At 36.1% G+C, this 25,942-nt stretch overlaps 2 protein-coding genes across 3 annotated transcripts; both read left to right on the forward strand.

The window, feature by feature from the left end:
* The first annotated feature begins 486 nt into the window (after positions 1–486).
* On the forward strand, positions 487–7,606 carry sub1a (SUB1 regulator of transcription a). The gene is made up of 5 exons (XM_052117606.1): positions 487–608; positions 1,195–1,264; positions 1,893–2,018; positions 5,035–5,143; positions 7,256–7,606. The coding sequence occupies exons 2-5, from the start codon at positions 1,196–1,198 to the stop codon at positions 7,333–7,335; spliced, it is 384 nt and encodes a 127-aa protein (XP_051973566.1). The 5' UTR covers positions 487–608; position 1,195; the 3' UTR covers positions 7,336–7,606.
* A 1,002-nt stretch (positions 7,607–8,608) lies between these two features.
* On the forward strand, positions 8,609–24,979 carry pstpip2 (proline-serine-threonine phosphatase interacting protein 2). Of its 2 annotated transcripts, XM_052117918.1 has the most exons (15): positions 8,609–8,798; positions 9,566–9,666; positions 12,950–13,024; positions 13,590–13,624; positions 14,232–14,338; positions 14,712–14,774; positions 15,662–15,760; positions 18,086–18,131; positions 20,091–20,170; positions 21,803–21,901; positions 21,988–22,084; positions 23,229–23,301; positions 23,671–23,705; positions 23,809–23,879; positions 24,049–24,976. In XM_052117918.1, exons 1-14 carry the CDS (start codon positions 8,766–8,768, stop codon positions 23,862–23,864), a joined length of 999 nt encoding a protein of 332 aa, XP_051973878.1. In that variant the 5' UTR covers positions 8,609–8,765; the 3' UTR covers positions 23,865–23,879; positions 24,049–24,976. The 2 variants fall into 2 exon arrangements, with proteins under 2 accessions (XP_051973878.1, XP_051973879.1); XM_052117919.1 differs by lacking the exon at positions 15,662–15,760 and having other exon boundaries at positions 24,049–24,979.
* Positions 24,980–25,942: the final 963 nt, after the last annotated feature.

The following is a 25,942-nucleotide window of genomic DNA, read 5'->3' on the forward strand; positions in this document are numbered from 1 at the left end:
ATGGATTAAAATAACATTTTGAAAATTACTAATTTAATAACTTAATTTCAAGTGAAGGGGTTGAGTTGTTAAGCTTGACGATACCTATCTGGCTATAATACACTTATTATGTATTATGAAAACAAATTATGACATTTCTTACCTGTTTCTGTGCTATACTAATGAGGAAGCTGAATGATGTCACTTCTCGTTAATAATGTTTAATATGGGTCGAACCAAACATTTTATAAGCTGAAAATGGTTGGTGTGATGTGTTGAGTTCAGACTGAGGCAGAGCCGGCCCATCCTACAGGCAACAGGCAACCACCTGGGGCCCTGACGTGTCTGACGGGGTCCTACGAACATGTGCAAATCATATGAACAAATTACGTTTTTTTGGTGAACTTGAATTTATCACAAAAATACGGATTCTGAGTTGATGGATAGTCAGAACTACACTTCCCACAATTCAGTTGTACAAGGGCCGCTGACCCCTTCCTGGTTTATCCTGCGAGCGCGCTCACTTACCGCAGGGTTCCGCACGCAGAAACGGAGCTCTGCCTATCTTTCATCTATCGGTTGATCCTGCGTTTTGTGCAATATAACCTGCATTTACCTTGCAACATCACGTAAGTTATTTGATACATGCATTAGATTATAATATTCGATTTTATCTCAATGTTATAACAGCCAGCATACTACAGTAAAAAAAAAAAAATATTGAAAGGAAACTGTTGTGAATGGCCACATTGAAGCGCGTTAATATGTTCGGGCCTTGTTGGTTCTGAGAGTGGCATCATTAATGTGCCACTATCAGACTGACGTCATTATCTTTTGCACTTATAAAATACTAGCTAAACGCAACATGCGAAAGTGCAAACACCGCTGCTTTGCAAAATAACATTTTATTTCCATATTTATACAATTTTATTAGTATTATTACCATATATGGGGGCCACTTGGTGATCTACTTTGTTAGAGCGTCATTGCAAACAACTAAGTTGTTACTATTCTTTCATGGACGCAGATTAGGTTCTAATTTATATGTTTATGGCAAAATGTGTTCCTGTGGATAAGCACCATTGACACAGTAGTAGGTTTAAGGAATGTGTTTAATATTGTTGCTCGTTATAGATACATTTTCGAGTAATTGAATATGCTTACAAATTGTCTTTTTTCCCTTCCCCATATAAGCTTCATTGTCATCTTTTTCAGAATGCCCAAATCCAAGGAAATGTTGTCCTCTACGTCAGAAAGTGACTCTGATAGTGAAGTTGACACAAAGGTATGGAAATTAATCCCACATCACACTTTCAACTAAATAAAAGAAAACTGCATCACATTCAAGAGAATTTGTTTCTGCAAATATGGACTTTTGCTGGAATGATTAAGTTTTAAGTTGTTTGATCCAATACCACTCAGATGAGAATGGCAGTGTACATTGTGGTGCTAAATTGAAAGCTTGAAAGTTATTTGCATTGCATTCTTATGCCATACAAAACAGGTTGTGATGTCAATGTTATTGTCACAGAACCTGAAGTTGGACAGTTTATCTACAAAAATGTAGAACTGAATCATAAAGCTTTGTTTATTTACTGGTTTAATCACAGATTTTCAGTTTGGTCACAGAATTTTGAAACCCATTGTTTATGTGTGTGTATATATATATATATATATATATATATATATATATATTATTAGATACTGTATATCTATATATATATTATTAGATACTGTATATCTATATATATTATTAGATACTGTATATATATATATATATATATATATATATATATATTTATTAGATACTGTATAATATATATATATTTATTAGATACTGTATATCAATGTCACTCCAGCCTTTCCACAAAACTTCAGTGATAATTGTGTTCAATGTAAATTCTGTGTTTCAGGCCAAGAGAAAAAAGCAGGCAACTCCAGAGAAGCCATCGAAGAAACAAAAGAGTGGAGAGACATCAAAGGTGTCAGCAGCCTCCAAAAGCAGCAGTAGCAGCAGTAAAAATGATAATATGTTTCAGGTGAAGTGTCTAATAGAAATATAACGACATAAATCTGTTGTTTTACTTGAATTTTCACACTACACTACAGTGAGCATGGTTTATACACCCGATGCAGAATCTGTAAAAAAAAAAAGTATGAATAGAAAAATAAAATGAAAGAATTAGAATGACTTTTGGGTTTTATATATTTATTCAGGACAGGATTTTATATATATATATATATATATATATATATATATATATATATATATATATATACACTCACCTAAAGGATTATTAGGAACACCTGTTCAATTTCTCATTAATGCAATTATCTAATCAACCAATCACATGGCAGTTGCTTCAATGCATTTAGGGGTGTGGTCCTGGTCAAGACAATCTCCTGAACTCCAAACTGAATGTCAGAATGGGAAAGAAAGGTGATTTAAGTAATTTTGAGCGTGGCATGGTTGTTGGTGCCAGACGGGCCGGTCTGAGTATTTCACAATCTGCTCAGTTACTGGGATTTTCACGCACAACCATTTCTAGGGTTTACAAAGAATGGTGTGAAAAGGGAAAAACATCCAGTATGCGGCAGTCCTGTGGGCGAAAATACCTTGTTGATGCTAGAGGTCAGAGGAGAATGGGCCGACTGATTCAAGCTGATAGAAGAGCAACTTTGCCTGAAATAACCACTCGTTACAACCGAGGTATGCAGCAAAGCATTTGTGAAGCCACAACACGCACAACCTTGAGGCGGATGGGCTACAACAGCAGAAGACCCCACCGGGTACCACTCATCTCCACTACAAATAGGAAAAAGAGGCTACAATTTGCAAGAGCTCACCAAAATTGGACAGTTGAAGACTGGAAAAATGTTGCCTGGTCTGATGAGTCTCGATTTCTGTTGAGACATTCAGATGGTAGAGTCAGAATTTGGCGTAAACAGAATGAGAACATGGATCCATCATGCCTTGTTACCACTGTGCAGGCTGGTGGTGGTGTAATGGTGTGGGGGATGTTTTCTTGGCACACTTTAGGCCCCTCAGTGCCAATTGGGCATCGTTTAAATGCCACGGCCTACCTGAGCATTGTTTCTGACCATGTCCATCCCTTTATGGCCAACATGTACCCATCCTCTGATGGCTACTTCCAGCAGGATAATGCACCATGTCACAAAGCTCGAATCATTTCAAATTGGTTTCTTGATCATGACAATGAGTTCACTGTACTAAAATGGCCCCCACAGTCACCAGATCTCAACCCAATAGAGCATCTTTGGGATGTGGTGGAACGGGAGCTTCGTGCCCTGGATGTGCATCCCACAAATCCCCATCAACTGCAAGATGCTATCCTATCAATATGGGCCAACATTTCTAAAGAATACTTTCAGCACCTTGTTGAATCAATGCCACGTAGAATTAAGGCAGTTCTGAAGGCGAAAGGGGGTCAAACACAGTATTAGTATGGTGTTCCTAATAATCCTTTAGGTGAGTGTATATGTATATACAATATTTATTCGTTTCTCCAAACTTTGGAATGCCCAATGTCCAATGCGCTCTAGAGACTGTCAACCCGCGCATCTTATCACGTGGCTTGTTGAGCGCATTACCACGGAGACGTAGTGTGTGTGGAGGCTTCAGGCTATTCTCTGAGGCATCCACGCACAACTCACCATGTGCCCCACCAAGAGCAAACCACATTGTAGTGACCACGAGGAGGTTACCACATGCGAATCTACCCTCCCTAGCAACCGGGCCAATTTCAGGGGTGGTAGTCAGCGTCTTTACTCGCTGAGCTACTCAGGCCCCCGCATAACAGATATTTAAGTGTATTCCACAGTACAACAAAAGAGAGAGAAAATTAATTAATTGTTAATATTTTGTAAATAATGTGAAAAAATTAAACATTTTGCAGATTCTGCAAGGGATGAATTTACATTTATGAAGAACTGATACTGATATATATATATATATATATATATATATATATATATATATATATATATATATACACACACGCACACACACACACACACACCATAGTCAAATACATTTAAACTCAGGTTTTCACAATTCTTAAGTCAGTTAGGATCACTACTTTATTTTAAGAATGTGAAATGTCAGAATAATAGTAGAGAGAATTACTTATTTCAGCTTATATTTCTTTCATCATATTCCCAGTGGGTCAGAAGTTTACATACAATTTGTTAGTATTTGGTAGCATTGCCTTTAAATTTGCCTTTTTTTTTTTGGGGTGGTTTTGGAGCAGTGGCTTCTTTCTTGCTGAGCAGCCTTTCAGGTTATGTCAATATAGGACTTGTTTTACTGTTGATATACATACTTGTCTACCTGTTTCCTCCAACATCTTCATCCTAATGCCCCAGTATAGTGACGGGGACACTATACTGTAAAAAGGCACCCTCCTTTGGATGAGACGTTAAACCCGAGGTCATTAAAAATTGAGAGCACCTAGAGCACCTCTCGTAAAAGAGTAGGGGTGTAACCTTGGTGTCCTGGCTAAATTCCTAATAATCCCCATCCATGAATTGGCTCTATAACTCTACTCTCTCCTCACCACCATTAGCTGGTGTGTGGTGAGCACACTATTGCTGCACACTAGTGGAGGTTGAGGAGAGTCCCCTGTTCACTATGTAAACGCTTTGAGTGTATTGTCAGAGAAGTGCTATATAAATGTAACGTTCATTCATTAATTCAATTCAGTACACCTCCAATCAGAAGCTATTGTCTAAAGGCTTGACATCATTTTCTGGAATTTTCCAAGCTGCTTAAAGGCACAGTTATCTTAGTGCATGTAAACTTCTGACCCACTGGAATTGTGATATAGTCAATTAAAAGTGAAACAATCTGTCTGTAAACAATTGTTGGAAATATGACTTGTCATGCACAAAATAGATGTCCTGAACAACTTGCCAAAACTATAATTTGCTAATATTAAATCTGTAGAGTAGTTAAAAAATTAGTTTTATTGACTTCAACCTAAGTGTATGTAAACTTCTGACTTCAACTGAATGTATTGTGTGCTTTTTTTTAAGATCGGGAAGATGAGGTATGTGAGTGTTCGGGAATTCAAAGGCAAAGTGCTGATTGATATTCGAGAATACTGGATGGATCAGGAAGGTGAAATGAAACCAGGGAGAAAAGGTCTGTTTGTCATGTGTTTAGATCTAATGATTTGGCATATAGCATAATTGGGTTTATTAACTTAGATTAATGGAATTTACAGCTGCGCAACATCCAGCTAATTTAAAATAGCTTCAAATTAGCAACGTTACTTTTCGCTTCCGTTTGTTAAAGCATCTATTTAAGGCCACGTTCACACTAATAGATTTTTGGTAGAAAATGCATTGATTTTTGGAAGTCAGCTGACTACCTGAATGTACTGAATGACCATGTTATCCCATCAATGGATTTTTTCTTCCCTGACGGCATGGACATATTCCAGGACGTCAATGTCAAGATTCATCACGCTCAAATTGTTCAAACTTTACAGATTGGTTCAACTCTATCGTCATCAGTACAAGATCTCAGCCAAAAATGTATGCAACTTTGAATGGAAATAAATGTTGTGACGTTGCATAAGGTTGTCAAAATAATGCCACAACGAATGCGTGCCGTAATCAAAGCTAAAGGCGGTCCAGTGAAATATTAGAGTATGCAACTTTTTTTTTTGGCCAGGCGCTGTACTACAATTTCATTGTGCATCTCTGGTATTCAAGCCTCACACTCTCTAGAACTTCAATGCCCATCGTGCACAACTTCTCCCCAAAGTTTGCACACTTTTATTCCTGATTTATCGGAATACAGGGAAAGGAGTATTGTAACGAGTATCTCGTTACTTTGAAAAAAGAATTACGAGAATTACTGATTACATAACACGCATTACAATAAGGCCCTTTATGCTAACAATATTGAATGCATTAGATATCATGAATTAACAAATAACTATTTTATAGCATTTAAAAAAAACTTACAAATGTATAAATGTTCATTGCAGTTAGTTCATAATGCATGAAATAATTTTAACCCTTTCCCCGCCAGCGTTTTAAAAAAAAAGTTGCCAGCCACCGCCAGGGTTTTTGACGATTTTCGCTAAACTTTAATGGCCCGCAGAATATTTTCTTCCATGAATATATGAAGATGCTATATATCACAATAAAGAGCCTCTGCTTTTAGGCAAAAAAAACAATTTTATTTTATCTTAATTTGTTCTTTTTTTATTGCGATTTGAACAGAGGTCGGTTTTGTCAAAAAACAACATTTCAGACAAAAAGCTGATAAAAAGGCATGTTTATGTCTGATATTTTGAGCTTCTCAATACTCCACTTCTTCATGTTTGAGATGATCGCAGTCTGTTTCTTTGATCAAAGAGTTGCGTACTCTTTCAAAACATGCAGAGGGGTCTTCCTTACCGTATAACACCTAAAACACGGAAACACGGAAAATTCCGTGTTTGGCGGGGAAGCGTTTTTTCATAAAACACGGAAAATTCCGTGTTTGGCGGGGAAAGAGTTAACAGATATAATATATAAACAAAGGTAATGTTAAGAATATGCTAGTATAAGTTGGAATTAACATTTATTAAGAAGAATTAGGATGAAAACTAAACTGTATTAAAACTAAAATGGCAATTTTCAAAAACAAAATAATAAGTATTTATGCACTATTAAAATGAAACTGAAAAATGGAATACTAATGGGTTTTTTTTCCCCTGCACAGAAGTGTTCGTTGTTTTTTAGGTAAAGGAAGTGACATTTCGAACACACGTGATGTGTTACCGTTAGTTTTAGCATGTTAGCCAACCTCAGTCCAACTCGTGTCTCAAGTAGTGTACATATTCTCAGTGTGGGTTGATGGTACAGCATTCAATTACATTTATAAGGTTCTGTCTTTATTGAAGTTTGGTAATTGCTACATTCACCAATAATTACAATTGTTTTGTCAGGCCAAGCATCGTGTCCAGGTAACCCCGCCCCTTCAGCTACATAGGGCAAGCTGCAACCATTGATTACAGAAAGTGTTTAAAATCCACACTCCCTCTTTTCAGCTGAGAAAGTACATCAATCGTGTACCTGTAGTAGGCTACTCGACGTCTCATTGCATTTTTCAATTTGAATGCACTGCTCACACTACTTCTGCAAAATGGCTTAGAATGGTGCAGAAGAATGCGAATTGGGACACAGATCTTGTTGTTTTTGTACTTCAAGTGAGCAACGTTGTTCATTTTCTGTTGTTCTGTGTGATGTATTTTTGCAGGCATTTCCTTAAACCCAGAACAGTGGAACCAGCTCAAAGAGCAGATCAGTGAGATCGATGATGCCGTGAGGAGAATATAAGACCTGCCTGGAGTTCACTAGCTACCTGGATTCTTTTTTAAACAAACTGTCATTCAACAGTTCTGCCTATGCTTTATAAGGCAAATGTATTGACCAGGACCAGATTGTATGTGTTTTAGATTAGGGTTTATTAAAAAAACAAGTTGTTCATTGTATTCTTTTAATATTTGGAGAGTTTTTCTAAGGGGTTGACTAGAGAGATCAGGTGTAAGTTTGTGCTCTACATTTTCAATAAAGGTGATATAAATGGATTGCAATAGTGTGATTTTGTTTTGAGTCACAAATTTTACATTAAGAGTTACTTAAAGGTGCACACAGTCATTTTATATTTATGTTTGGCTGGCTTATAGTTGTACAAATAAAATGTAAGTAATAACCATATGCATGTATACAGCGCTCTTTGCATGTGTCTAGAGCCTCAAAGTGTAATCAAGCTTCAAATCGTGATCGCCAAGGAGACTGTAGATGTCAAGATGCAAAAAAAAAAAAAGTTTAAGTTTGGTCTGTTTCTCAATCAAAACCAATCAGATCATGTATGGCTTACATTTTATGCTTTATGTCCTTTTTGAAGTTTGAAAGTATTGGAAACCATTGACTTTGCATTGTATGGGGGAAACCTATCTTCATCAAAATATCTTCATTTGTGTTTGGCACAAGAGAGTAAGTTATACGTGTTTGAAACGCTATGGGTGAGCAAATGATGAGAGAATTATAATTTTTAGGTGAACTATGAGTTTTAAATGCTTTAAATTGCTCCTGCATTCTAGTGCTAACATGTATTCATTTGTGTTAAATGTGTAATTTAGTTTTGTGACGTGACCTTTAGTTGAAGATCTATGTTAAGAAGTGACGTCACACAATGGAGGCGACATCAGTGTTATTTGAAGTGTGTAACACAATTTGTTTTAATTAAATGACATGCGAAAAATGCGTTTATTACTTTGTCAGAGATCATTGAAATATCACACCTAGGCTGTAAACAGCGGCAAAAAAAAGATGCCCGTCAGATCGTTTTCTTATCCAATCAGAAGTCTTTGTGCCTAATCCTCGTGTACCTTCGGTCAATTTCCAGAACGGCTCAAATCGCTTACAGCACCTTTAACGGAAATACAACCATTAGTAGGCTCCAATATTACAAATATTTTAGCTAGACATCTTTAACAGACCATTTATACTCTAAATGACCAAGGCCTGCAATTACACGATATAACCACTATGTGGTAGAAAAGTCCACTGAAGTCGTTGGTCCCTCACAGTTGCTCTTCCACAGCAATCTGGTCATACACGAAAGACGCGCATTTAAGACACTGGGCGTTTTTGTTTTACACACGAAGTACATCAGCCCAATGATATCTGTCAGTCACTGGGTTATTATAGTCTGATACGGGACTCCAGAGTCATTTTCACTGCGCAAAAACACATCCGTCGCAATGAGAGAGCTGCATTTCAAAGATAATTTTTGGGTAAGATTTTCCTGTTTGTATGCAATGTAATCAATGTTTAGTGAAAATAAAGAGCTCATCGCAATGTGGGTATGCGCATTAGGGTTCATTTATAACATAATAAATTATAAGCAATCCGTTTAGGATTTTTGTGCGAGTTCAACGAACTTTAAAATACGTATAACCTGTTATTGTGAGGTTGTCTGTCACATTTCGAAACGCAGCGTTGATTTCCGTAAAGGGAAGTGGCCAGTTAATACGAAACCAACTTTAATCATATTTTTAACAGCCAAAGCACTTATTTTGAGTGACAGGGCCAATCAAACATACCAAAGTGTTATTATTTAAATAAGAAAAACATTACAAATGTGTTTGAATTGCCCAAACTGAATTAATTCTGCATGTTCTTTGAATATGCTTTTATGTCTGCTCAACAGCTTAGAACTGAGACCTTATTTGGACAATCTGGCAATAAGGAGTCATTACGTTTTGTTTTCTTAACTTTTATTTGGGGGTATATTTCACGTTGACTGTGGCTTTGGGAATTATGCTATGTCTGCTCCTCAGACTTATAAATTACAGAGACTGTGATGGGCTCCCACGGGTAATGATAGTCAACAGTGCAAACCACCATATTTCACAAGACTACTCTGAGGAATTGGTTATAAATGCGGTAGCACGTGGTTCCCTGGGTTGCACATTTGATTAAGAAAAACTTGTAACAATTGCAGCCAATTTGTGTGTTACATTTGGGGTTTTCTATTTTATTTCCTCAACTATTTGTGAAGAACATTGATATCACTAGCACAGTAGGATATGACAGCATCATCCAGCACTTGAATGATGGCAAGAGGACATGCAAAGAGATTGAAGACTTCATGAAAGCCAGGTGAGAAGCCAAATTCACACTGAGGTCAGTTAAGGCATTTCACTTGACTGTATTAAATTAAGTAATCTCATAAAATGGAAAAAGGTTGACGCATGGCATGCATTCCTGTAACATTTGCTGAATGTGACCTGCAGACAGTTAGAATTTTTTTCCCATGCTTCACTATTTTAAAGGAGGGAGTTAATAAAGGAAGCATCATCAGTTACTACAACAGACACTTTCTTTATTAATGCACATTCCTGGTCTTTATGGGCATGATTCATTTCTAATGCATGCTAATGTATGTCCACACGAATGCATTACATGTTAAACACAGTGAGACTATTAGCAGTCAGAATGCAAGATGTAATTTATTAAATATTATTGGAAAGACAGCAGTTCAAAAATACAAAATGTTGGGGGTCTTCAAAGATTTGTTGTGGAATTTAAGGAAGATGTGTCGAGAAAACATGACAAAGTTTGTCTTTAACACATGGAGATGAAATCTAAAGGTTGCTAATATGTCACTCTCTCCTTTCAGATGAGTTATCTATTCAAAATTTCCAACAATCATATCATAGTAACACATCGTCCTCGCAACTGTATGGAAATTGCGCAAACACAATTTCACTAAATACACAGACTGATCTCACAATGAAATCAGAAAAAGGAAGTTGACTTTTCTTTCAGTAAAATCGTTCTGCGCTTACTGAATTGTGAAACACTGCCCCCAGTGTCCAAATCAGTAACTGTTGTTGGGCGTATAGGCATGTGTGAGCTCCATTGTCCACGTGAAATGTCCAAAGAAGCAGTGGCGGAGCTACTGCCTCTACTACTCGCAATTACTGTTTTAGTCATTTTTTGGCACAATTTAGTTCTTTAGAAGTGAAATCATCTCTTTTCAAATGTACAAACTTAACATGTGCGCACACCAAGGTCACCACACCAAGGTGCCCCCCCCCCCCCCCCACCCCTAAAAATGCTGCCCAAACATTTTTGTGCCACCACAGTCTGATCGCTTGCCCCTGCCTGGACACCCCATTGAAAAAATCCTGGCTCCGCCCCTGCACAGAGGGATGCCAAAAGCTAATTGTTTTCAGCTGTACAGCCTGTAATACAGTAAAGGTGAATGCATATTTTATAAGCTGAACCCCCTCAACCCAAAGTTAAACCTAATCAACAGTAGAGTAAAAATGTAGTCAGAGAGAAAAATGCAACCTCCGAATCACACTCGTCAATAATTATGTGAATGCGATAACATCCTAGTTTCAACACGAGATTCGAACCGAGATCTCCCACGCTGCTGACAGTAATAATGTGGCTGATCCTTATGTACCGGAACTCTCGGGAAACAACATGCCAACTTCCCATTTGATCATGTTGCAATAGGCTTACATCTTGGGCCTAGACATTCATGATATTGAAATTATAATTGTTTTTAAAATACTTTTACAGTGGAGTGGAAATGTTGTAAGTTTTGCTTTAGAGCGAACTCAGAGCGGGGTAATGGAAAACCTGGAGCGGAGTTGGAGCTAGGTGATTATAGAATACTTTGAGCAGGGAGGTGAAACGGCTACCGTTTTTGTACTTGCTACCAATATTTTCCAATCTGTTAAACTTTTTTTCACAAAAATATTTAGGATAGGTCATCCGAGGTCAAGTATTTTATCAACACCTTGAGTTTGGTCATATTGCTGTTCCATCTATACTTATAATTGTTTTATCTATAATAGTAAGTTGATCCTGCATTATTATGAACAGCATTTTGAGGCAGATGTTTTGGAGCAGCCTAAAAATGTTAAAGGTGAAGTGTGTAATTTATCAGATGTCAAGTCAAGTCACTATTATTTATATAGCGCTTTACAAAAAATACATAGTTTCAAAGCAGCTTTACAGGAAATCACGCTTTAACAGAAAATATATATAAAGCCTTGAGTCATCATTGCTTTGGTATTTGTATATTGATTGCCTGAAAAGTGTAAACATTGTCTCTGTGATTCTATCAAAGCTCCGTTTGTAGGAGCATCTAGAACTGGCCGACACAGCAACATTAGATCAACCAATGGCATTTCTGGTGAATTATGGGAGGGGCTACCTAACAATGGCAGAAATGTTTTGGAAGAATATTTGAAAAGAGTCATTATTTTTGCAATTCTGTTTGATGACACTAGTAGCATACAAATGACACACTTTGCCTTTAATTTATTTGCAGCTTGTTACCAACGCTGTATCCTTAAATTACTATTTTGCTATTGCATTCAGTGTCCTTTTCAGTTAGCAACTGGCTTATAGACTTCCTCTCCACTGTAAAACTACACTCACTGAGCACTTTATTAGGAATACTATGGTCGTAATAAAGTGCCCAACATGGTCTTCTGCTGCATCCGCCTCAAGGTTTGACATGTTGTGCATTCTGAGATGATATTCTGCTCACTACAATTGTACAGAGCGGTTATCTGAGTTACCATAGCCTTTCTGTCAGCTTGAACCAGTCTGGCCATTCTCTGTTGACCTCTCTCATCAACAAGGTGTTTCCCTCTGCAGAACTGCCGCTCACTGGATGTTTGTTGCTTTTGGCACCATTCGGAGTAAATCCTAGAGACTGTTGTGTGTGAAAATGAAGATCAGCAGTTACAGAAATACTCAAACCAGCCCATCTGGCACCAACAATTATCCATGCGTTTATCTAATCAGCAAATCATGTAGCAGCAGTGCAGTGCATAAAATCATGCAGATACGGGTCAGGAGCTTCAGTTAATGTTCACATCAACCATCAGATTGGGGGAAATGTGATCTCAGTGATTTGGAGCATGGCATGATTGTTGGTGCCAGACGGGCTGATTTGAGTATTTCTGTAACTGCTGATCTGAATCCCAGGAGATCAGAAGTTACAGAAATACTCAAACCAGCCCGTCTGGCACAAAAAATCACAGTCGAAATCACTGAGAACACATTTTTTCCCCATCCTGTTGTGAACATTAACTGAAGCTCCTGACCCGTATCCATGATTATATGCACTGCTGCCACATGATTGGCTGATTAGATAATTGTATGAATATGTAGGTGTACAGGTGTACCTAATTAAGTGCTCAGTGAGTGTATACTGTATCAGCGTTAATTTCTACAGATAATCGGCAGTTCCAAAACTAGCTATCAGCACCAATTAATCTGCAAAACCAATCTTTAATTCTCAATATTCAGGTTTCAGTCGTATTTTGGAAACCATTTTCATACCTTTGATTATATTGACATTTCATCCAACATATAAACTGTTTATCTAACATAAAAACGTACTGATTTTCAGAGCTGCAATAGAAGAGAAATATGCAAAGGAGCTCCTTGGTTTGTCTAAGAAAGTGTGTGGACACAGTGAAATGAAGTAAGTCTCATTCTTTAAATTGGCTATACAGGGAATATAGCTACTATTTAAATGGGTCAGTTAGTGGTGTCTGAGTCATATCTAGAGGCAAAATAGCAAAAAGACTTGATTGTTTGCTCTTTTGACTTGTGCCATGCTTAAACACGTGAATAACTTTCACCTACATCACACTACCACTCACAACCACCTACATCACACTACCATTGTGGTGGTGACAGAAAACAGGAAAGAAAATTTATTTTAAGACAATGTAATTTTTTGTTTGGTTGTCTTGTTTAGCTGTTAAAACTGTGTTTACTGTCTTTAGCCAATAATTGAGTCTTGTAACTTGTTCTGGTTGTAGCAGAGGAGAATAAAAGACTGATTTATTTTGGAAAGGTGTGGTATTAATATCAGGAAAGAGATTTGCTACTTAATCACAGAGCCTATTTAAAGATCTTATCGGCCAGCACTGTTGTAGACATTTGATCACGTGTTTGAGAGTTGGTTTGTGGTTGGTGTCCTTCCTCTAACTGTCATCAAAAATTTTAATAGTGTCCTTTACAAGTGTTTTGTCTGTTTTTAGCACCCTGAAACGATCACTGGACGTTTTCAAATTACGTAAGTAACAACGTGTTTTAAGACTTTTAAGGAATGGTTCACCCAAAAAATTATATTCTGCCATTATTTACTTACCCTCATGTTGTTCCAAACCTGTATGTTGTTATCCTATTCCTGTGGAACACAAAAGGAGAAATTTGAAGCATCTTCCGACAAGTTCAAAGCACCATCAAGTATATAGAAGTAGTCCATACGACTTATCCACCATATTTCAAGTCTTCTGAAGCCATATTATAGCTTTGTGTGAGGACAGTTAAATCGTTGAAAATCTTGTAGTTCGCTGTAGCTCTCTGATCTCATGTGCTTCCACTTCCATTTAAATATGTTACTTTTGACGTCAATGCGGCATGACCAAACATCATTGACATCAAATTTGACGTTAAGTGTCTGAAGGTGCCATGTCTGAATGGAAATTAACTGCATAAAGATTGTTCCATGGAAAGAATGACAATGAGTAGGTTTGGAACGACATAAGGGTGATTAAATAATGACAGAATTTAAAAAACACATTTTTGTTGTTGTTTTTCATTTTTGTGAACTATCTCTTTAAAATTGCTGTTTATTGTTCTGTCACCCTAATTGATGTTGAAAATGTATTTTTTTTTAGAAACAGAACAAGTGAGCTTGTCTCATTTACACTTGGCCCAAACCATGAGAGACGAAGCAAAAAAGTTAGAGGATTTCAGAGAGAAACAGAAAGACTCTCGAAAGAGAGTAAGACATACAATCAGCGTTTCATGCTTTTTCATTTTTTACTGATGAAAGCTGAAGTGTGTAATTTCTGTATGACTAACATTACAGCAGATTTGTACAAGTAATGACGGCTTTCAAACAGGTTTCCCCATTCCATTGGTTGAACAAACAGATAGTCCCACACCAAACTCAACCCATCGGTCAAGCCATTGTTGATGTTTTGGGCTGTTTGTGGTGCTCTTTTTTTGATAGCGGTATAGCATATACAATTATCAGGGTATCAACCTACAAATGGCTTGCTTACAGTTGGAAAATAACAGTAAAAAAATTACACACTTCACCTTTAATGCTAAATTAAAATGAAATAAATTAAAGAAAAGGTGTATTATCTCAGGTAGAACAACAGATGGATGCTCTTCACAAGCAGAAGGCTGCCCAATACAAGAAAACAGCAGAAGTAAGCCAAGCATGCTCAGTAACAGTTTGTAAACTGCAGTAATCAAAACTGTTGCTATAATATGTGGCTGTGCTGCCCACTTTTGCATGGTACATTATTTTCTTTATGGGAAGTATAATGTTTTCATGCAGTTACATGAGGGAAGTGAATAAGTGCACCCGATTTTAGCTGTTCAAAATGGGAAGTAATTTTTGCTAAATGGTTTTGTTCATTTAAATGGCTGCTTCTCATTCAAAACTCTCTTGACAGTGGTGTCAGTTTCATTAGCAAACAGTGTCATTCATTCATATTAGTTTTTCTTTATAAGGTGAAGTATCAAGGTGTAGAAACTAAACTTTGTGGAAACTTTGTAATACCACAACATTACAGACCAGTCCCATTTATCAAATTTAAAATGCAAGATAAATGCAGAAATAAACAAAGTTTTAGGATTTTGAGTATTTTTTAAAAGGATATGACTCAAAATGCAAAATTGTGGTAATATTAACACCTTTGTGCAAAATGTCAGCAAACAAGATGCTCTTTTGAACATTATCAAATCATTCTGGATAACTTGGATCATCAAGTTTTGCACAAACTTGTACCAACTCGAGTGCATACTGTCATTCTGTCAGAGGGGACAAACTGAACCAAATACTGAGAAATTCTGAAATTCATTTTTTTTTTACTTAAATTGCTATTTTAAATAAAATAATTTCATTTTAGGAAAACTAGCTTTATATGCAAGTATTTTTACTAATTGTGTCAGACTTTTTTACTTCACTATACAATTCTGTTAAAGTCCAGTAACATGTACAGAGATGGTAGAGAATATTATCGCCTAGTTTGAGACTAAAGTTGTTGCATTGGACACCCCATTTTCAAATGTCAACTGGTGTTTTGTGAAGGCAAAGAAGACCTATGAGCAAAAGTGTCGAGATAAAGAGGAAGCAGAGCAGAACATGAACAGAAACGCCACCACCAGCAGTTCCAAGCAGCAAGAAAAGGTACACACGTCAAACTTTGACAGGGCATATTGCGGATAGAAGCATCCTTTTCTATCTTAGCTTCAAGCGTAATTTTACAGTACTTGTAAGGCAGCAGTAGTAAACAAACTGATAGTCCTTAAACATTCCAGTTAGGTTTGGCTCTAATCTTCTAAACCATTAAACGTATGCAATTCATTTAGCTCGAAATGCTTAAAGGTATAGTTCACCCCAAAATGAAAATTCTCTCATCATTTCCTCACCCTCATGCCATCCCAGATGTGTATGACTTACTTTCTTCTCCCGAACACATACAAAGATTTTAAGAAGAATATTTCAGCTCTGTAGGTCCATACAATGCAAGTGAATGGTGACCAGAACTTTTGCCACTTTTACTTTTACATTCTTCTTCTTTTGTATTTGGTGATTCTCATTCTTCATTTCACCACCTACTCAGCAGGGAGGGGAATTTACATTAACCCTTGTGTTGTGTTCATTTTGTGCTTGTTCCCGGTCAAAAATGATTGTTTATAAATCTCTCATAATGCATATATCATCCCTAGATATTGCATTTGATCTCTTTATCAACTATTTTGAGTAATTCTGACAAATTTTGTACTCCTTTTTTTAACATACGTTTATAAAAATATTTTCATTGAAATTAGGATTAATTGAACTGAGCTTATTCTGGGCTAGTGGGGGGCACACCCTGTGGAAAACAAAAAAAATATAATAATTACATAATCAATTAATAAACACTTGCTTGATCTAAACAAAATAGGTGATAATTTACAGCTTAGAATCTGGACTTTACAATGCATACAGCTGATCCTACCCATTCTTAAATAATAATTTTTAATTCTCTGACAAAAAAAGAATTATTTCGTTCTCATCATTTGCTAATGTGTTATCACAACAAGTATATTCAGAGTTGGCAAAACCATAAAGATAAGGTAGCCATGTGTTATACAGTATATCGTAGGAAAAGTCTCAATTAGTGAAATGCAAAGAGCAAATTTGTTTCACTCAGAGGACAAACTGCAGTGAGTATTAGTGTATGAAATTCCCACTGACACATTAAATATAATAAACAGGAATGTCTTTTTGTCACGTTTTTCCTTATTTCTTCCTCAAACATACATATAACATAGACAATGATGTAATAATGTTTTCTTACAGCAGACTTTCCTGATTCAAACTAAGTAGATCTTGAAATATTCCTCAAAGAGTGTACGTGGAAAGACACTGCAAAATAGGGCACTTTGTGTGTATTTTAATGTGTGTTTGCACATGTTCGGTGACTGACTTATGTGCTCATCTACAGGATCGGGATGCTCCTGAACACTTATTTTTTAGTCTAATCCATTAATATCCAATGGCCGGTCATTTTTGACCGGGAACAAATCAAGTGTAACAAAGTGATATAAAACCAAAACATGTATAGAAAATGGTCCAATTTTTTTGTGTGTTTTCAGTTACCATATGTGAATAAAGTCAAGGAATTGTATTTCAGTTGGATTAAGTTAAACCAAAAATTAATGACCAGAATGCAGCATAAGGGTAAAAAACGAACTTACATTTATCTGTTTCTCACCCACACCTATTATATCACTTATGAAGATATGGATTTAACCACTCTAGTGGCATGGATTACTTTTATGCAGACTTTATTTACTTTTTGAAGCTTCAAAGTTTTGGCACCCATTCACTTGCATTGTATGAACCAACAGAGCTGAAATTCTCTTCTAAAAAGTATGTGTGTTCAGCAGAAGAAAGAAAGGGTGAGTAAATGGTGAGAAAAGTTTGGGTGAAATATCTCTTAAAACTTCAGCACAGTTGCCTTACAAGCACTGGTATTTCCTTCAGGAAATGGAAATCAAGTTGATGCAAGTGTAATACATTATTCTCTAAATTTAGAATTTTACCTGGAACACTTGCTTTTACTAATAAAGTGAAAAGCAACTGTGGATTTGGACCTCGTTCCAAAGAGTTATATCTCTCCAGAGGAAGGCTTTCAAGGCAAATGTGTTAATATAGCAAAGCACCATGCAAAACAAACCAGCACGGCCACGCATGGGTATGGATGACTGCCAGAGCATTAACAGCACTATGAATCATTGTAAAGCATGCTGGTAAAGTTGGAAGTGTTTGTGACACCCTGAGGACAAGACTTTGGAGTTTGTCAACCATCAGTCTATATTTGTTCACATGGCAAAAATAAAGTGCTAGAAAATACTAACAGGGATAACAGAGTAATTTAGATGGTATATTATGTGGTGGTAAGAAGTGAATGACTGTACAAAGATATCCTGCTGTATAAATAATGTCACTGTCTCATACTTCCAGCTGTTTGCCAAAACACAGCAAGCCAAGCAGTGTGCAGAGGAAGCCGGTAAGAAAATCAACAAATGGCCTAATTATATACATACACTAGGGCTGAGCAATATATTAAATATTCGCAATATTTTTGTTGGCTATATAACATTAAGCAGCATTGTATTCATTGCATTGTATAGTCAGGGTTCCCAAACAACCTGGAAAACACCAGTTTTCCAGTCATGGAAAAGTCATGGAAAATTAGAAAAATACCTAAATGTCCTGGAAAATAATTATTTGTTAATATTTTAGTGTAATAAACTGTTTGACTGTCGCTTAAAAGGTTTTTGTTACATGTGCAAAAACATGGTAACAATCAGGACTCGGTATTTGTCAAAAACACACATGCATTTAATTTTGTTACTGTTTTGGCTTCACATTGTGAAACAACATAATTGGTTTACTGTCATAAACAAAGCACGTACATTCTGTGCTCATCTGCTGTCATCTGACTAAATAGTATAAATGTCCATGTATAGTGCAATATATGATTTGTTTTATTTGATGGCTGTAGTGTTAACTACTTAAACATTTGTTGTAAACTTATGTTAATGACAACAGTCAGAACGCTGCTAAATAAGTTGGAAACCCATCATCACAGTCTGTGAAAAGGGTCCATTAAACCACAAAAGGCTACAATTGAATTAAATAAATATTTAATTTGTGTGTGCTGCGCACTTCTAAATGAATGTGTGAAGCCGACCGCTCATACACTGAAAACATTGTGATCATCAAGTGCACTCTGTATGTGTGTGTGTAGTAGATAACAGAGAGTAGAGCACTTTGAAGCATGCAGTACACACAGACTATATTTATTAAATTAAATTAAATTAAATTAAATTAATTAATTTTTGGGGTTTAATAATCACACTACTACAACAAAAACACACATTAAAACAAAAGATTGATTTAAATGGATGTGTGAAATGTGGAAAAAGACAAAAATATTTGACATTAATTAAATAATAATAACTACAAAGTATTAAAGAAATATCTCACTATCTGTTAATATCTGTTATGTTCTGTTGTGCCTGTTGACAAAAATATATCCAGTGTTTAAAATATTATTGTGATGATTTTGTAAAATTGTATAAAAATAATGCAATGTTATGTTGTTAATTTTGTTAATTCGAAATCATTTTGATGATAGAACCGTGATATCACAATGATTTTTATGCCCATTTCCTACAGATGTGTCACTAGGCTAATTCTGTTATCCCTGTTTGGTATTTGGGAGTATGCTCTGAAAATGCTCGGAATACCATACTAACATACTATTCTTACTTTTTCAGTATATAGTATGTATAGTATGTATACTGTGTGCAGTATACAAATTTTCAATTCCTACGAGTGTAAAGGTAGAAATTATGGTTCCTCTAACAAAAACAAAACATTTTAAGCCATTTCAGAGCAAATATAAACATCTAGATACATTTAGTTTTAAGCCAAGAACCCCTTGGTGGCTAGAGAGATGGAGCAGGCACCCCCTGTCACTTATTGTATAAAATTAAGTGTTGCAATTTAAACCTGGCCTATAATAACGTGCATATAGTACCATAAATATATTTACATACTTTGTTAAAATGCAATGCAATTAATAAAGGATGTTTATTGAGGTACAATACATAGTCATATACATTTCAACTTTTAATTTTAATGTGGGAGGGTCAGTTATGGAGTTAGATGAGCTTTAGCTTTCAAGTTAACTTTACATTTTACTTTTGTTTAACACGTTTTAATTTTTGCACAAAAATTAGGTTGAGATCAAATAATAATTGGCAGACCCCCTGCAGTACTGCCGTGGACACCGCAGAGGTCCCAGACCCCCTACTGAACACCCCTGATTTAGAATATTATCAAATAGAATTTATATAGCTCATACAAAGAAGATATTGGCCAGCACTACACACAACCAATTTGATTTCCCATTTAATTTCATAATCTAATGTTTCTTGTTTGTTCGATTCAATAACAGACAGAATATACAATCAGAATGTGTCAGTGCTGGGGAAGATCAGAGAGGAGTGGCTGAATGAGCATGTTAAAGCCTGTGAGGTGAGCACTAAGCCCCAGCCTGCATCACACACCCCAACACTGATGATTGCATTTAAAAATGGATTGATGACAAATGAAACAGGATCATGTCAGCTCATGTGAAGCCAACACTTCCCGTGAGCCCTTTCAAAACCGCTTATCCCATTAGAGGTCAAACTAAATGTAAAAACTATTGAAGTATATGTTAAATGCCTGATTTATAAACTAAAGTCAAGTGGTGAAAGTCCTGCTTTGACAAATTGGTTTATTTTAGTGATTATCAGACCCAGACTGAATCTGTAGAATTCTTTTGTGTGTGGAAATGTGTTAAATGGAACATACACAATAATACATTTTCTAATGTAATTGTTCTCCAAATTATGTGGTAATTGAGGGCATTTTTAAAACGTTCCTTTAGTGTGGATGAGAAAATTAACACATTTTCAAACAAAAAAGTAAAAGTTGTGTAAATGTGGCTTGAAAGTACTATACTCACAGTATACTTACTGGTAGTAACTTATAAATCGCATTGTTTCTATTCGATAAAAATATATATATATATATATATATGTTTAAAATATAAACATAACATAATATAAAATAAGCTTTTATGGGCTTTTTGGAAATTTAGCTGTTTCCATTTAGCATTTTTTATATGATATCCCAAAATTTGAATAAAAGCACGTGGACGGAAACCCTGCTAATGCACACAACATGCCAGTTATCTACAGTTATTATTAATTTATATCGACCTAGAATTGTTTGAGAAAGAATTACGATGAGTCAGTAAATTGATTTCCCCCACCCATAGCCAAAGTATTTAAAGGGATATTTCATCCAAAAATAAAAATTCTCTCATCATTTATTCACGCTTATGCCATCCCAGATGTATCTGACTTTCTTTCTTCTGATGAACACAAACAAAGTTTTTAGAGGAATATCTCAGCTCTGTAGGTCCATACAATTCAAGTGAATGGTGGCCAGAACTTTGTTGCTCCAAAAAGCACATAAATGATGCATAAAATAATCCATATGTTTCCAGTGGTTATATCATATCTTCTGAACTGATGCAATTGCTTTGGCTGAGAAGCAGATCAATATATTATTATAAGTCTCTACTTTTACTTTCACTTTCAGAATGTGAAGATTTATAGTCAAAAAGTACTTAAATATTGGTCGGGTTCTCACCCACACCTATCATATCACTACTGGAGACATGGATTTAACCACTGGAGTCATATGGATTACTTTTGTGCTACATTTATGTGCTTTTTTTCAGAGCTTCAAAGTTCTGGCCACCATTCACTTGCATTGTATGGACCAACAGAGCTGAGATATTTTTCTAAAAATATTAATTTTGTGTTCAGCAGAAGAAAGTCATACACATCTGTGATGGCATGAGGGTGAGTAAATGATTCGAGAATTTTGATTTTTAAGTGAACTATCGCTTTAATGAACACGCAAAATGTGGGGTATGTGTAGAACATTGTGAAAGTCATCATTCGGATTCTTTGGAAGTCTGTGTAGCTTTCTGATTCCGCATGGGCCTTTAAGTGTTGCTTACACAGTGCCTGGTATATTGACAGGAACAGAGACATATAGTTTTATGATATATGGCATCTAGTGTAAGTTCATGTTGTGCTTTTGCCCCAGTTTTTTGAGAAACAGGAAGTGGAGAGGATCAACACCCTGAGGAACATCGTGTGGAACCATCTCAACCAACTTTCCCAGCAGTGTGTCACCAGCGACGAGGTAACATGAGTTTTGCAGCAAAAATCAGGAACTACATATCAAACTCTAGAATGCTCGGTTTACACTGTATGTTTGTGTTAACGCAGCTCTATGAGGATGTAAGGAAGTCACTGGAGCAATGTAACATTCAAGAAGACCTTGAGCATTTTATCAACCTCAGAAGGACTGGAGAAAAACCACCAGGTACTATTAGCAACAACCTTTCAAAACAAATCATTACAAATGTAAATGCTTTGCTATATGAACTTTTATCTCAAATTTGATTCGGATTCAGATTTTCATGTTATTAATGTTCTGACTATACTTTGTGATCCGCTGAATGCCACTTTGGTGAATAAAAGTACCAATTTCTTTCCATAAGAGCAAACTCTTTACATTAATCCAAACTTTTGGCACATTGGAAGTACACATTAATGTACATTGTGATTATAAGTGTGGCGTTTCACAATAAATTACTCACATTTAAAAAATGGCATATCAGATGAAACTTATGTATCATTTAAAAACTTAATTAGGTTTCTTACCAGATGTAGTTTTGTTGTTATTCTCCCAAAAACAAACTCCGCTGTGATCAGCACCGTGTTGTTTTGCCACTTGACTCCATACGTGAAAAGTTTAACCCCTCACTGATAGCACAGTGGCTTCTGAACTGAGATCAGTCAGTTGAAATGAATTTAAATTATGCATTGCATATAGCAAAGACAAAATACAATGTCCACACGTATGTATGCGGGGTTGCACGAGGTTAAAGACACAGTTCACCCAAAAAGGACAATTTTGTAACTTTGTTTTTCTACATGGCAAAAAGCACAACCTGATTTGTACATACAACATCCTTCTGAACTCATAAACAGATAAACATTTCAGAAATTCATTATTCACTGATAATCTTCCCATCTGCAAATTTCAAATATTATTCACTGTTCCGAAAATGTAAACTTTGCACATCACAACCTTTTACGAAGACATTCACGAACCAATGGAATTTGATGTTATTGATGTGAATTCTGCTGCTAAGTTTATATATTTATGTACGCAAACAGGATTATAGAGCTATTTTCCAAGTAAATATTGACTTAAATTTCAGTCTTTTTCTCACACAAAGCTATAGTACAGCTTAGAAAGACTTGGAACATAGCATTTGAGTCATGTGGACTACTTTTATGGTACTTCTCTGGCACTCTTTTTTTAATTTTGGAGTATAGCTGTAAAAGAGCAGTGCGAACATCCTTCAAAATATCTTCTTTTGTGTTTCATGAAAGAGAGAAACACAAAATAAATTTTTATTTTTTCAGCCCTCTAATGTATTACTCTGATCTTTAATCAGTACCTGTTCCATACGAGAACTTCTACAACAATCAGAGATCGGCCCCTGCCCGCCCACCGGCTTCAGCTGTCAGGTGATCACTCAGTCACTACACTCAAATGGAGCTCACAAATCTACTCTGAATGTTGTTGTGTGAATGATCTGGTTAGTAAATCTTACTTAAACCTACTTCAACATCACCATTTAGCTTTAATTAGCAGATCATGCCAAAGCAAGCCTCGCTTGGCAAAGATAATTGAGAGTGAGTTCTTTTCACTTGCCTATAAGCAACCACCCAGAATACCCTAGCAATGGCATAGCAACACACTATAAAACACCCAGAAGACCTTAGCAACTGCATAGCACACCCTTGCAACCACCCACATTACCCTAGAATAGTGAGTGGTGAGAAATAGTGAGCAAAAGCAAGCACCACCTTATACCATGCTTTGTTTTATTTCAGGAGAGCGGCAGTACCTCCACCACCACCTGTTGAAAGTATGAAAGCATTTTCAGAATCTACCGTATATTGCAATACATTAATACATTCTCTTCCATGTTTATTTATTTCCCAAAACTGTCAAATCTTTTCCTTCTTTAGATGATCCTTTATATTCAACTGTAGCAGAGCCAGGATACAGCCTTATACGACACTAATAAGAACGTGAACCGGTAAGAATTCTTGCAAGAATGCAACATTGACAGATCATTTACAAACAATAATATTAATGTTGGACCAAGTATTATACAATTACTAAAGTTGTATATAAATACTTTACGAATGTTTCCTTTAGGAAATATTCATTACCTGTTTTTCAGTCATTTTTCTTTTTCTTTACAGTTTTATGGGTCCTTCTTCAGCTCAATATGGATACAGTAAAAGCATTTGGCAACTTTTTTTTATCAAGAGTCGAGAGAGCTGAATTATTAAAGGTGTCTATGACACAAAAATTGTAATTCCTTCATAATTTATTCACCCTTATGTTGTTCAAAAACCAGTATGGCTTTGTTTTGTTTGTCACAGAACAAAGCAAGTCAATGGTTTGGGAACAACATGATGGTGAGTAAATGATGACAGAATGTTCATGTTTTGGTGATCTGTTCCTTTAATCTGTGGCCAGCTTCCTCACACTTTGTGGTGAGAATATACTACACCTGGCATGGAGTATTCATAACTCTGAATAAAAGCATTTTATTAACTTGCTAACTTCAAATCAACTTTTGTAAATAGGCTTTGGAGTGATCTTTGAGACTATTATGAAATGCGTAAAAGTCGATAGCAAATACACAAGAGTACACCTGAAAAAGGAAATGAGCATAGAGTTCTCACTACATTGATGACATTGTGAAAACAATATATTATAAAGCTTTGTCTTTTTATTTACTGTTAAAGACATGGGCTCATATAGATGTTTAAGAAATTTAAAGCACAAAATATTTATTTAGTCTTGCACCACTGGATGTATTGCATTAATATGTATATATTATTTAATCTCATTGTCCTCTGATAAAATGTGAGGTCATCAGGATATTACGTTTTGAATGCTGTTTAAAAGTGCACTCAGTAACTTTTGTCTTTGTGTCATCTTGGACTCTTGGAAAATTTATATATTTTGGTGAACTATTCCTTTAACCCTCCTGTTATGTTTGGGGTATTTAGACTTAAAAACAGAGAAAAAGTCATCCTAATCTTGTATTTGTCAAAATGCCTTTGGATTTTCTACAACAATCAATAAATCAATGAGTTTGTTTGTTAGATGTTTATATTCAGGGTGTTTTGGGTAGTTACTAGGGCATTGCTAGTTACTAAATGGTTGCTAGAAGGTTGTTTATTGGACAAAGTCGAAAGTAACCATCACTAAAGGTAGCGCTGCGCACAGTATGTGTTACTCGAATTTTGCACAGCACACATCAGCACAGCCAGGGACAAATTATGACTTACAAAGGCCAATTAACTTTGTTCATTGTTGATGGGTTTTCGAGCGGGGGATCGCCAAACTAGATTGAGCAACCTTAAAGCCCAGGGCCCCCCCGGGCAGTCAAGGGCCCTGGTAATCAAGGGCCACTGGGCACTGGCCCGGTCGGTAATCTATCCCTGAGCAAAGCCAGATTTTGTTGTCCCGTGGATATGATGCTAATCTGTGCGTATCATCAGTGCATGCGCCGGCCATTGACTGTACTAAAAGAGTATAACAAACCATAGTAGTGCACATGCGTCGAACATGTTCATATTTGCTCATGGTCAGAAAAGTATTCTTTGGACATTAACATGGTCAGCTAGGTGCGATCTGATCTGGAACGTGGAAAATATAACCTAGATATGTGTGGGAACCTTTTTAATGGAAATCTATGGGATTGTTTGCTTATTTTTGTCTGCGGTCCGACATTACATTCTAAAATATTTTTATTTCAGAATATAAAACACTGTATATGTTTCAAACTTTTAGTCTTCCAATTATCTACTTTTTTTCACTATTTCTTTACTGTATATGTACTAAAAGAATAGTACCACCACTGGCATATAGATGGCGCTCTTTCCAAAAAACAAAATAAAGGCTTGCGGTCATTATGATTAACAAGCCAATGTCAAAGTTTATAATCAAAAGGGAGGTGTGATGTGTATCTACTGTAATGTACTGGTTCTTTTTAACCAGAACAGAAAAGTTGTTATGAATTCTCACAAAACAGAAGGTGTACTCCTAAATGAACCAGCAAGCATTCCTTGATTAACCAGC

The sequence above is a fragment of the Xyrauchen texanus genome, chromosome 44 (genome assembly GCF_025860055.1).
Source record: "Xyrauchen texanus isolate HMW12.3.18 chromosome 44, RBS_HiC_50CHRs, whole genome shotgun sequence".
NCBI lineage: Eukaryota > Metazoa > Chordata > Actinopteri > Cypriniformes > Catostomidae > Xyrauchen > Xyrauchen texanus.